Below are 14,494 nucleotides of genomic sequence, written 5' to 3'. Positions count from 1 at the left end.
AAATATTTTTTGCTAGTATTTATCATTTACATTCAAGCTTTCCACAGAGATGTTAGAACATTAACTTTAATATAAGAGAAAATAAATCATCTCGAATGGAAGGCGGTGTATAATTTCTGACTTTATAAATCGTTTTGTTTATTAAAAAGAGAGTTTTTTCGACGAGATGAGGCAATCAATCACCGACGACGGCACTGGACTTTGTAAATGTTTTAACGTTATTTTTAGAACTACTGAACTTTTATCTCAAACTTGACGATGTCAAAATGATGTTACACCATCAAAATAATGAACACGTTCAGTCTGTCTAAATACTGTCACTTTGCTGGGCACAGTCACCTCTTAAGGCAAACATAATAAAGGGATATCATCATATCAACCGACAGACGTCCACTGCTGGACATAGGTCTTTTATTGGGAGCATGCAAATTCCTTGTTAAATTATTCAAATTGAACCTATCACTTAGTAGTTGCGACGGGTATAGAAACGCAAAAAGCAAGAAAAATGCAGCGGGCCGCCTGGCCGCGAACAGTTGGAAATAAAACTGGACCTGGTAGTTAGCGCTGCAATTCGTTTCTAAGTTTTTAAGATATTAAAACCTCTAATAACCGATTCGGTGCAGACGAAGTTGCGCGGGTCAACTAGTCTTCAATAAAGTTGTTATAAGTAAAAACTTGGAATGTTTTCAATTAGTTTGTATGGAAAAATAAATATACTTCTTTTGATTTAATATTTTTAAAGAGCGATCCTTATGAAATATACTCGTATTTATGCACCCTCCAACAGTATTATGTAATTCGTTTACACGTTGTATACCAAAAGAACGTTAATATTGATACATGGCCAAATTTTGTCCCACAAATAACATCATTTTGGACATACCTTACCACTAATATATAAGTAGTACTACCGTCTTTATCGGGCGCGATGGCGTTACCCCCTGTCAACGTCAACTTGACATCTGACAGTTTGACAGGTGTGAAACATTGGGTGATATTCGATGGAGCGCTTCATTAGGCTTCCGTTAGAAAAAACATTTCTATTAAGTCGCCCCTTTAAGTAAACGTTCGGTGAGACTGTGTTATTTGACATGTGGACTTTTGTTTTGTCCTTTTGATGTAATTATATTTACTTTTTCAAGCTTTACTCGTAGTGTTATTACCGTAGAAGATCTTTGTGACAACGCTCGTCCGGAGTAGTAGTACCACCAAGCTTATTTCTGCCGCCAAACAGCATTGCTCTGTTTTGTCTAGAGGACGTCATTGCCGGTATAATTACAGGTACCTGCAAGAGGCTTAACACCTACGTCTCAGGTTGACGGAGACAGGGCGGCACTTTGTGGATGTATGTCTTGCATGCCCTGCAAAGTGTTTCTCTGTTTCTATGCAATGGTTTTCCATTAAACGAGTTATTTTTTCAAATAAATTTGCTTTCCTTCCATTCCATTTTTAAATTACGAGCATACTTTCTTTTTGAGTCACCGCATTTTTACTCGATTAAATTTAAAGACTTTAATTTCTACGTTCATTTAATTTAAAAGGAACTTGAAAAAAATAACTGTGTCTTTGGTCTAGTGGTCGTTATTACAAATATTACTAATAACGAAGACACAATATATTTTTTTGTGTTTTTCTATTTGATGCAGTAATAGTTCATTTAATTAAACAACTCTTAACGTATTCGAGTCAGTGACACTACCATTTACATTATATTATTGCGTTACGTTTCATTAAAAATAATAATTATCATGGCATCAACATCACATTAACGGTATTAAAAACGTATTAAAAATGCAGGACAACCTTTCTCAAAGAGCGGTTTCATCTTTACTCTTAATTGCTTACCTTTTTAATAACTTAAGGCAAAAATAATATTTAATTTCCCGGTCTACCGGGACCAAATGAACTGAAGCCAAGATACGGCCAAGACTAATTTTCAATTAAAACTTCATCAAACTTTAAGCTAGGATCCTACTTAAGTAGAGAGTTTATAATTCATGAGCGGTTGCGAGTTTATATATGACAACCTTTTATATTATACATTATCTTTAAAAAAGAGATAATATTATAGACTAGTACTACTAGCTGTTGCCCGCATTCTTCGTCCGCCTTTATTAAGGTGTTGTATAAATCCCGTGGGAATTGTGTGCTTTCTACTATCTATATGTCAAAAGTTTAAGGCGTTATGAAAGGACAAAAAATAAGAAGTGAAGAGGTAAGAAGTGGTGATAGCGCATTGAGAGAGCTCGACTTCATTTTCGGGAGGCCGAGTTCGAAACCCAGCTTAAAATTTCTAAGTTATGGTCATTTTAAGTAATTAAACTATCATTTGCTTCAGTGGTGAAGGAAAACATTGTGAGGAAACCTGCATGCCTGAGAGTTCTACATTATGTTCTCAATGTTCTCACAGGTGTGTGGAGTCTCACCAATCCGCACTAGGCAGCGTGGTGGACTACGGCATTTAATTAATTTTTTAATAGAAATTTAATTTATTGTAATTTTTAATTGTAGATTTTAATTAATTATTGTTTTTTTTCTCTCTTTAATTATTTATTTTTAAAATCGGTCTTATATTTATTTTGTGTTTATTTTTAAAATCTGTCTTATATGTATATTTTTTTTGTGTTAAATTTTGTATATGGGTCCCCGACCTGAAATAAAATGATTTTATTTTTATTTTTTTATTTTATTTATTAACCCCTTCTCATTGTGGGAGGAGACCCTTTCTCTGTAGTCGGCTGGTAATGTAATTATGTGATGAAAGGACTAACAAACCAACACAATGGACTAGCCCGATTTGGTTGGATTTTATGTATATATTTCAATTGAGTAGTTGGCACAGCTTTCTCTTGCAGGGTACGCTAAACAACTATATTTTAAACAACTGTACCTCTATCAATTATCAAAGTTGTCTTACATTATATATATTTTTTTAATTACCATGAAATATTATTGTTCTTGTGTATTGTCATAAGCATTTTCTATTATTGATAACGAGGTTCGGTATTCTGGTTGGAACTTAAAAGCTTTTGGATTAATCTGCCGACAAATTCGCGGGTTAGGTAATTAAGTCGTTTATTTGTTTCGGTTATTATAAATTAATGTGTTAGAAAACATAAACGCATTAAAGAGACGTGGAAGATGCATAAGCTCACACTTCCTCTCTTCTCTTTATAGCCTGAATATTATAAAGATGAGGAATCTTACCTCTTATAACTTGGCCCAAATAACAAGATAAAATCTTCGCCCTACCAAGTAAACTGCAGGTAACTTAGCGATAGGGCTCGTAGCGAATGTAAACGTTTATTTCGCCCATTAATCGAGGACATTAGCTGGAATGATAATTACGTTGAACTCGTGCTTTTAATGGCAATTACGGGTAAACACCGTGTGAACTTATTATATGGAAGCTTATCCCATTACATTTAAAGTATGATTTAGGAAGACATATTGACGGCTGATTGGCGCAGTGGGCAGCGACCCTGCTTTCTGAGTCTGAAAATGTTTGTGTGATGGACATGAATGTTTCTCAGGGCCTGGGTGTTTATCTTCATATTAGAAGTATTTACGTTTATTGCGAAGCAGGCGTTACTTTGCGGAATTCCATAATCTATATATAAAAATGTTATGTTGGTTTGTGTACGTTTCAAAAACTCAAAAACTCAAAAAGTTCTGCACCGATCGGGCTGAAATTTTAGCATGATATATAATACGCATCAAGGATTGTTTTTATCTATTTTTCGAAACCATTCAATCACAATGTGCCAAAGCTAAGGGTACAGCTAGTATATTATGAAAATTAAGCTTAATTTTCATAATATTTACGTATATTATTTGTAAAAATCAGTCATCTTAGTATCCATAACACAAGCTACACTTACTTTGGGGTGAGATGACCATGTGTGTTTTGCCGTAGTATATTTTTATTTATGTAATACAAACAACGATTACGGCCTAGTGGGTAAGACATTGAAACATCTATTAGGAAGGTCGAGTCCGGCCCCAGCCACACAACTTTAATTTTAAGGAGTTATACGCGTTTTTTAGCATTTTAATGCCACTTGCTGAATATGCTTGATTACCAGTTACTTGTTCAAATAGGACAAGAAACTAGTGATCGTCAATGGATGCGGTAATATACAATTAAATAAAAATAAACAAATGGTTCCTACCGTATAATTGCACAGACCGTTTGGCGGTAGGTATAAGTGTTTACGAATATGGTTATCGCCATCATCTCACTACCGTGCCACCTATGGGCCTAATTGAATAAAGATGTTTTTGACTTTGACTTTGTTTAGATGCTCGAAAAGGCCTGGGACAAACAGCAATTGCAAATCTTATTTTTAGGGAACCAAATGAACCACAGTAAAATCTAGCGCTGCATACATTTTTTTTCAAAATTATTAGAAGACATGTAATAATGCTGAAAAAAAATTACTATCTTCCTATTTGGGAATCAAAATCTACGTATGCAATTTAACGGTTGTATATTCAGGGGAGTACCAATACAAAAAGTCTTGTTCGGATGCGACCATCAAATCGTGACGTCGTCGGCAGTTGGTGTCACGTGTGACGTCACAAGTGGGCGACGCGACGTGGCGAAATTGGATTTTTATCGGATCCGCCGATAAAATGATAAAATACGACGGTGCCCGGATGCGGGTCCGGAGATGTCGGTCTCAGGGCATTGTGAAACGTCATAGCGATTCTCAGATACTGGTTTATTTGTGTGCTTTGATTTTATATGATTTGGCTTTCATCATAATGAATATTCGTTGTAAATGTAGCAGTGGTACTATAAATCAATAAATAAATATACTACGACAATACACACATAGCCATCTAGCCCCAAACTAAGAGTAACTTGTGTTAAGGGTACTAAGATGACTGATGAATAATTTTATGAATAATATACATAAATACTTATAAAATACAGATAAACACCCGCACACTGAAAAACATTCATGTTCATCACAGAAACATTTTCCGGCTGTGGGAATCGAATCCACGCTTCACAAAACTTATTTATTTGATTATATTTATTTATTTAATTGCACATAGGTATTTTGCGATGTGAATGTACCTACCTAATAACTATAACCTAAAAATATTATACATCTAAATAAATTGTGAAGTTTTTACATATTTGTTTTTTTGGAAAAAAGCTAATTAATTAAATAAATAAACAAAATGCTCTGAGAGTTGAAAAAGCTGTGGGAGAAGATACATCCTTAGATACACATTAATCCTTTCCCCGTGGAGATAATTGTCTCCTGTCTATGCTAGACGTCAATAAATGAATGAATAAATATACTTTTACTAGCTGTTGCCCGCGACTTCGTCTGCGTTTGATTTTGTTTTTAAAGTATTCAGTATCGCTAAGCCTTAAATGAGTATAGTAGTATATATATCTATATATATATAACATGTGACTGTGAATGAATTATAGACAAATAATTTGCATTAAATTAAAATTGCGACTATAATTAAAGATCTAAGCTATCCTATCTCTTAAGTTGGACCAGACTGCTCACGGTGTGCCAATTTAATTTAAAATCGGTTAAGTAGTTTAGGAGTCCATCGCGGACAAACATCGTGACAGGAGATTTATATATATTAAGATTGCACACCTCAAAAAGTACATAGAAAAAAAAAGTGTGTGTTAGCTCCGACGCACGACTGGAGTTTACTCCTTAAGTACGATTGTCGAAACATACACAAAAAAAAGTTTATTTAGGTGAATAAAGATTAATACTACCTATATGAAACGGTAAATTAAAAATCCTGTGCAATTTATTCACACACGGCGGAAGTGTTACTTCTTAAAAGTAGCCTACGAGAGATTGAGGTGGATGTAGAGTATCAGAACTATTAGGATAAATGTAATGTTTATTATTTAGTTTCCATGATAACTAGAATAGGTAAAAAAAAAAATATGTTTTCTATCTCACTCTGTCCTATACATTTATGTGCTTGTTTCTTTATCTAGATATTATTCGGTTTCCTTGGTAACTTAAATAGGAAAAATAAGTTAATTAAACGAAAGCGACGTTGCATGTTTGCGCGAAAACATAACGAGGTCATTCATTAGTAGATTATAACTCCTCACATTTTTCTCATACCGGGCGCCTTATATATGAAAATCGATTCTTAATGAGTAAACTCCAAAAAGAAAGGTATAACAAAACAACGTATACAATTTGGCGTGCTGTTAGTGAGAAATGTCTCTTGGTTGCAGCGCGAGGGTGCGGCGCGCAACGATGCGGAGCGCGAGCGTCGCGCGCGCGGCGACTGGGAGGCGCGGGCTCGCGCTGCCGAGGCCGACGCTGCGAGGCTCGCCGGCAAGCTGCACGCTGCACAGCGAGAGATTGCCAGGTAAGCTTCCTTCTTTTTAATGTGAAACATCTATACGCGGAGGGTAAACCTGATTGTTGGCGTGGCGACACAGGCCGTGGCGACGCATCGCCACGCTATATAATTGAATTATTGAATTTCGTATGTAACAATGAAAAGTCAGTCATTATGAACCGACTTACTTAAATGAGTGGATAACCATTTGGTTGTATTTTTTTTAATTTGTGGAACAAAGGAGAATGCCGGAACACGGTTTCGTTTGGTGCCTCATCAAAAAATAAGTTTTTATTTTTATAAAAAAAACCTCTCAAATCCCATGTCCTAACTTCGACGGTTAAAAAATCTTTTAATGAAATAGATTAGTGGTTTTTATATATTGTGAACAGTACCATCAATAGGTAGATACAATAATCGCATGTTGTATCTATTATATGTATTGTAATTATTAAACCCTTCAAAATGAGATAAATTCCTAGAAGGCACCTTATAAGTACTATGTGAAACCAAATGCTATACTACATCCGGCATTCTCCTTTGTAATGCTTTATCTTTTCATAAGAATAGAATAGAAAAACTTTATTGCACATTAGGAAAAACACAAGGAAAACAGTAACAGTACTTAGTGCTAGGGCGCAAAAGTGTCCTTATCACTAAAAGTACTTATCAATATACTTGCAATATTGCATAATATGCAATAACTTACAGAAAACAATTTCGATATTTCACATCTGCCACGCGTCCCGTGATGGCTCACGTTTTTTTTCATTCAACTACAAGTTAGCCCTCAACTGCAATCTCTGCCTGGAGGTTGCCTAGATCGCTGTTGCGCGATAAGGTCTTGTCTTTTACTTTTTGCAGTGTATAAATAAAAAATAAATGATGGATAGAAGCAGGCGTTGCTTTGCGGAATTCCATGATATATTATTATGAAAATTAAGCTTGATTTGCTTATACTCCGCAAAAGAAGGAGAATCTGTATGGTGGAGCAGATCTGAAGCATCCAGCCATTTACAATGACTTTACACTTAAAAGTCATTGCAAAGTCAACATCTCCTGAGGATACCCCGGTTCCAGAGTGCGTAGAGGGTACATTGCCGAAGTTCTGTTTGGTGAGGAGTATAAGGATTGAAGAAATTATAAATTACACAATACAGATTCTCCTTCTTTTGCGGAGTATAGCAAATTACTCTTAGTTTTCATAATAAAAATAAAATAAAAAATCTCACCTCGTGCAGTCTAAGATTGTAGCGGGCTAACCTGTTGGGAGTATGGCAGTTATATTAAACCCCCCTCATCGGTTTCTACGCTATATCGTACTGGAATGCTAAATAGCTTAGCGGCACGTCACCAGGCAGACCAGGTTAAAGGAGTTCTACACCTTTCGCGGAATCTATGCAGATATCACTAATTTATGTCGGTTTATAGTAATATTTTCTCTCACAATGATTAATATTATTATCATACAAAATTGCGCCACTATGAGTATACCTATTTCTTAATTTTTTCTAAGCAGTTTGCGTGCTCAAAGTTTATATATCAATCGTACAGCTCTTTTCTGTAGTATAAAATATATACTTTCAATATTTATAATGTATTATAAATGCGAAAATGTGTTTGTTTGTTTGTTTGTTTCGAAGGTTTAAAGATGCTTAGAAATATATAACAAAAGTTTTTATACATTAGCAAACATGTTCTGCGCCAATAAATAAAGTGGTCTGGGTCGACGTTACTTCGTATAAGATTATATTCTCCTAATAAAGAATCACTTAACTAAATAGATGTGAAAATAGGCGAAAAAATTCAATTTCCGCGCACCAAGGGCCCCAGCAAATTGGGTCAAATGCATAACGGTCCCCGAACCGTAAATCCCAAAGTTCGAATTTCGAACAGTTACGGCCCATCGACCAATCGGAAGAACGCTTATCGCTATCCAATGACACCAGGCTGATTACCGGCACCGTAAATTTGAAAATGGAACCAAACTTCGTTAATTACCGTACTGAGAAATTGCTCTGATATTCCACGGCAGACAGTCGGATGCGATTCCAAATTCGATTTTAAACTTTCTGATTATGAATTCAGAAAGAGTAAGTAATATAATTAAGTTAAGTTATGCGCTTAATTTTACGTAAACTCTAAAAAAAATTACATTAACATAATATGCGTTATTAAAAAACATATCATATAACTTTGCCTTTTGCCTATGGGAAAGATTAAAGAAAAAAATAAACAACGCCTCAATACTTTACGGCCTGATTAAAGAGGTTTCAATTTTTGTTTTGCAGCCTTATATAATAATATAACTTTACGATAATTCTTGAGTTTGTAACCATAATTTATCATTTAATTTTTAAGAACTATTTTGTGATGATTTTTTGCTATCGGAAATAAAATCTGCGATATAAGTCAAATCAGCAAAAAACAGTTGACACACAATATTAAAAAAAATAAAAAATTACCAAGCGAAGATAAGAGACCAAAACCTTCGATAACGCAATTACGCGCCATTTAAACCGATTGTAACTCGATTTTACGGGGTATTAAATTAAACTGAACACACTCGGTTATTCTGATCACGTATCGATATCGCGCTTTATCGATACATTAACGCGAGGTATATTATTAATGCTTGACGTGTAATAAATGGGTGTACATAATATACATGAGAACAATCAAAGCGATTTAAAAGCGATGCTTCTTATTGCATAGCGCGACTTTGGAAGATCTGTTTCTATTTGATAAAGGTGTAGTAGGAAGTGGTGTGCATAGAGGGTATGCACAGGGTATCCGGATGATATAAAATGAAGAAAATCTCCAGTACGAGTTATAAACAACTTAAGGGTAGGCTTATATTAACTCTTACAATGCCTATCCTTAAGTTTTTTATAACTCGTACTAGAAATTTTCTTCATTTTATATCATCTGCTTACCCTGTGCATACCTTCTTTGCACGCCACTGATGGTATGAGGTGATCATTCCAGATTCAGCTTCACGCGATTCGAAATCTATATTAATATAAAGAGGATAGTTTTTTTGTTTGTCTGTCTGTTTCTTGTACCGAATAGCCTTCGAAAGTGCAGGACCGATTTTAACCATTACTTCGTCAAAATTAAGCTAACACGAAGTAACATAGACTATAATTAATTATCAAAAGAATTTGAAATCCTCAATAAAATGCAATAATGTAACCAAAGTAGTATAATTTTGCCTATAAAATTCATAATTTAGCGTGCGCTGAAAACAATTGGTGATGCATAAAGATAATGTCAAAGTATGGATGAATGAATAAATACAATTTTTGTAGCACATGCAAAACACAGAAAAATCGTTTTTTTTACATAAAGTGGCCTTATCTCTAAATAGCGTTCTCTTCCAGACAACTAATGAATAACTTGTTATGATCTAGAAAAAATTTCCCGAAGGAATATAGTTAAGTTATCTTTTGTGTTCTGTTTATCTCAACACGTGAATGATTAAATGATATGAAACTGCTATTCGTACCCCTGGACAGTAAAGTCGACCCATATGCCGTCACGGCAAATGGCATGACGTTCTCTGAAGCTGTCACGCCATTGTTCTCGACTACATTGTAATGTGTGTATACCATATAATGCTACATCCATTTATAGATAATTATTCTCTAATTTTATAGTAATAAGAGCGATATAACTATTACGAAACTATTCTTTTTTATTATTTTACTCCATCTTACATGTACACGTATGGCTATAAAATTGTATTTATTAATAAAAATATATTAATATATTTTACGTGTATATAATGTATATATATATTTTTTTACTTTCTATAGTTTTTAAACCCTTACTCGTTTTTCTCGCACGTCCGAAGGTTGGCTGGTAGAAAATGCTTTAGCATTATGTCCGCCTTTTGTAAACCGGTTTTTTTTGGTTGTGCAATAGAGTGAGTAAATAAATAAATATACTATTTTACATCTGAGTCAGCGACAGTAAATTTTTTTTTCTCCGTTATACCGATTGACGTCCACTTTTGGGCACAGGTCTTTTGTATGGCTTTCAAAACTCCACAATTCTTGTCCGCTTGTATCCAGCGGCTCCTCGCGACTCGCTTTATGTCGTCTGTCCACCTGGTTGGGGGTCGACCAACGCTGCGTTTACCGGTGCGGGGTGATCACTCCAACACCTTGGAACCCCAACGTCCATCGGTTCTCCGAGCTATGTACCCTGCCCATTGCCACTACAGCGTCGCGACTCGTTGAGCTGGGTCGGTAACTTTAGTTCTTCTACAGATCTCCTCATTTCTGATTTGATCAAGTAGAGATACTCCTAACATAGCTCTTTCCATCGCTCGCTGAGTGACTCTGAGCCTTCTTATGAGGCCCATAGGTATATTATTAGGTACAGAAATGAATTTATTGCATATCGTTCCGTGAACCATGACCGCCAATCAAAATGGGCTTAGTGTCACTCACTCTGTGAACTGGCACACCTGCGACGGTCACAGGAGGAAAACAAATTCAATCCGTCAAAATATCTCCCCGGGCGAGATAAAACGATTATTGCGGTCCAAAAAACATTGATAGCAGTAACATCTCTGTTTTTACACGCCTTTGTATCTGCTGTAAGCTTTTAGTAGGACATAAATGTAGGGGGTATGTTGATTTTGCGATAGCTTTTGTTTTCTATTCAATTCAAAGTTTCATTCTACGAGTAGTCATACTACCGATTAGGGTTTTACCATCCTTCCTAGCAGGCTAGCCCGCTTCCATCTTAGACTGCATTATCACTTACTACGAGTTGGGATTGCAGTCAAGGGCAGTATCTACAGACGGCTAGTCGGAGGTGTAGGGTATTCTAAGATTCATATTTATAAAATAAATAAAAAATAAAAAAGCCTTTTATTTCTTCATACATATACATAGTTTCATATTCACTATCTTTAATTTTTAGTATATAAAGTGAAAATAAATAAACCGTTATAAAACCGGTATATAATAATAGTTATAATAATTCAATAAAAAAAAAAAAACTCCGTTATGAAGAACCCTTTTTCAAGGTCAAGGCCTCCTCCAGAGACAGCCAGAGCTGCCTGTTTTTTGCTTTCAGCATCCAGTTTGGTCCAGCCACGTTTTTGATGTCGTCCTCCCACCGATAGTGCGGTCTACCTCTAGCACGGTTACCTGATGGGCCTGGCCATTTCGTTAACCTGAGGGTCCATCTATTGTCGGTTAGTCTAGCCACATGACCAGCCCACTTCCATTTTGCTTTTAGAGTATAGGCGAGGGCATCGGTTATTTTGGTTTGTTGTCTGATCAGAGAATGTCGAATTTTATGGATTCTTCTGACGTTCATAATACTTCGTTCCATTGCTCTTTGACACCTTATTATCATATTTCTTACTTTGTCCGTAAATTTCCAGGTTTGACAGCCATATGTCAGCGTAGGTAGTATGCACGAGTTCATAATCTTACTTTTAAATTTCATAGGCATTTTGCTTTTTAAAACCTCTTTCATGCTCCAGAATTTGTTCCATGCAAATCTAATTCTTCTTTTTATTTCTTCTTCGTTGTTGTTTCTTGCGAAAGATATTTGCTTTCCTAAATATGTGTATTTCTGGACATATTCTATATAAGTATTTTCTATAATTATTGGGGTTTCTGTGTGGTTAGTCATTAATTTTGATTTATTAAAGTTTATTTCCAAACCTGCCTCTCTACTTGCCTGGCTCAATGAATCCATCATGTATTGCATTTGTGCGCTACTTTCTGCAAATACTGCTATGTCATCGGCAAATCTGAGATGGTTGAAGTACTTTCCTTGGACGTATATACCTAGATTACCCCATTTTAAAGTACTTAGAACTGACTCTAGTACTGCTATAAAAATTTTTGGTGATATTGGGTCGCCTTGTTTTAAACCACGTTTTATAGGGAATGGTATACCCGTTGATTCAAGTCGTATCTTGCTCGTGCTATATATTCATATTTAAAAAAAACAAAATCAAGTCGATTAGTTGATTATTTAGGGCGAAAAGTAAACAAACAAACATAGATAGATGTTGACTTAACAATTATTCATTGTAAAGTCCAACATCATCTGAGATAGTACATTGCCAATGATCTGTTTGGAGTGCAGATTCTCCTGCTTATCGCGGAGTATAGCAAATTAAGCTTAACTCTCTTTGTATAACATAGAATTCCGCAAAGTAACGCCTGCTTCTATCCAACTATTATAATTATTTATATAACAACTAGCTGTTGCCCGTGACTTAGTCTGCGTGTGATTTAGTTTTTTGACGTGGTTAATTTTAGTTGTAGATCTAAAAAAATTAAAGCATTCAGTATCGCTAAGCTTTAAATGAGGGTTTTGCTTTTGTCCGCTGCGTATTATTATTATTATTAACCTTTATAGTACAAAAATAATTATTTAAATCGGTTATAATTTGTCAAAGTTATGGTGTAAAATCGTCAAACACTTATCCCTTCTCCGAAAGGAACCGAGCTTAATGTCGGGATAAAAGTATCCTATATTACTTCTAACACTTTCCAGAATATGTGTACAAAGTTTCATGAGGATCGGTTAAGTAGTTTTGCCGTGAAAGCGTAACAAACAAACTTACATTGACATTTATAATATTAAGTAGGGAGGATAGGGATAGGGATTATAATATTAGTAGGGATATTGACCCGAAATCCGCAGGTTAACATGACAATAGACCATCAGAGCAATTCAACCGTTTATAAAAGTATTAATTTAAAACAAAAAAGCGAACTAACAAGATGCAACGTAAACGCTCAATTTGCAGTGCGATCACGTAGCGTGCGGTAGGACCGGGTTCTATTCCCCGATGTGCTATTTCGCAGCGCGCCTTATTTGTATGCCGCGCGTCGCGATAAAAAATGATGGAGTTAGATGGCGAATGTGATATACTGCTTAGTTTATTTATGAATTTACTGGAACTCGGGGAGGGATATGAGAGCCAATGGCAACCCACTCCAGGTTGCCATCGTTGGCTTTTATATCCCCCGTTTCAAAAATCAGATTGAGGTGTGTTGGATCATCACATCAACCCATTACGGGCCCACTACGAAAGAATATTATCAACAATTTACTAATAAAACGATTATTGCGGTTTAAAAAACATTGATAGCAGTAACATCTCTGTTTTACACGGGGGTATGTTGATTTTGCGATAGCTTTTGTTTTCTATTCAATTCAAATTTAAATCTCACGAGTAGTGGCAATCCACTCCAGGCTGCCATCGTTGGCTTTCATAATCTTTGTTTCAAAGATAAAACACAACATTGAGAAGGTGTAAAGGGGGTGCCCTAGTCCACCGCGTTGGCCCAGTGCGTATTTGAGGACTACGCATACCTTTGAGAACATTATGTAGAACTCTCAGGTATGCAGGTTTCCTGACGATATTTTCCTTTACCGTTGAAGCAAGTGATATTTTAATTACTTAAAACTTAGAAAAGTTAGAGATGCGTGCTCGAACTCGGCCCTCCGAAAGAGAAGTCGAGCTTCTACCCTATGCGCTGTCACCGCTCTCCGTTTGAGTTATACCTCAATCAAACATTTTCGTCGCCATTAATGTTTAGTATTATTGGTAAAATTAATGGCGACGAAAATGTTTCAGAAATGCTTATAGCGAAGCTCATTTCTTGAATTGCAATAAACAGATATAGTTGCAATTTCTTATATAGGAATTGGAAAACCATATTATGTGCGTTATTAACAAACGTGGCATAACGTCGGAATACTTATGCCACTACTCACGTTTCAACTGACCACGCCATTCAAATGTCAGATAGTGAAAAACACTGCGTAACTATTACGACGTTATGCCACGTTTATTATAAGGTATAAGCGAAGCATAGAAACTTTGTACAAAAAACCCCTGATATTCACTTAGCTGTAACAGTAACAGAGTAATCCAAAATAACAAACAAAAAAAAACAATAAAAACCGGTTCATTCGTTCGGAAATGCCGACAAACACACACACACACACACACACGTGAAACTTACAACACGCTGTCGATTTCGCTTCGGGGGTTAAAAACATAAGTACTTATTTACACACTTGCTTAAAAAAATGTACCATACATCGAATGAAGATCTGAGGTTCCTTAATTCTACTCCATCTTTTCCGGAAA

General features: G+C 35.6%; 1 protein-coding gene across 1 annotated transcript in view; it reads left to right on the top strand.

Annotated features, from left to right (window-relative positions):
* The window catches only part of LOC120624256, a 524,392-nt gene that overhangs the window by 286,162 nt on the left and 223,736 nt on the right, over window positions 1-14,494 (top strand). The window contains exon 4 of the mRNA XM_039890704.1: window positions 6,242-6,378. Coding sequence (XP_039746638.1) covers window positions 6,242-6,378 — 137 coding nt within the window. The remainder of the gene's footprint in view (window positions 1-6,241; window positions 6,379-14,494) is intronic.

The sequence above is a fragment of the Pararge aegeria genome, chromosome 6, assembly GCF_905163445.1.
Source record: "Pararge aegeria chromosome 6, ilParAegt1.1, whole genome shotgun sequence".
NCBI classification, from domain to species: Eukaryota; Metazoa; Arthropoda; class Insecta; order Lepidoptera; family Nymphalidae; genus Pararge; species Pararge aegeria.
Note: the sequence above shows the minus strand (reverse complement) of the source record. Positions and strands in the feature narration are given on the sequence as shown.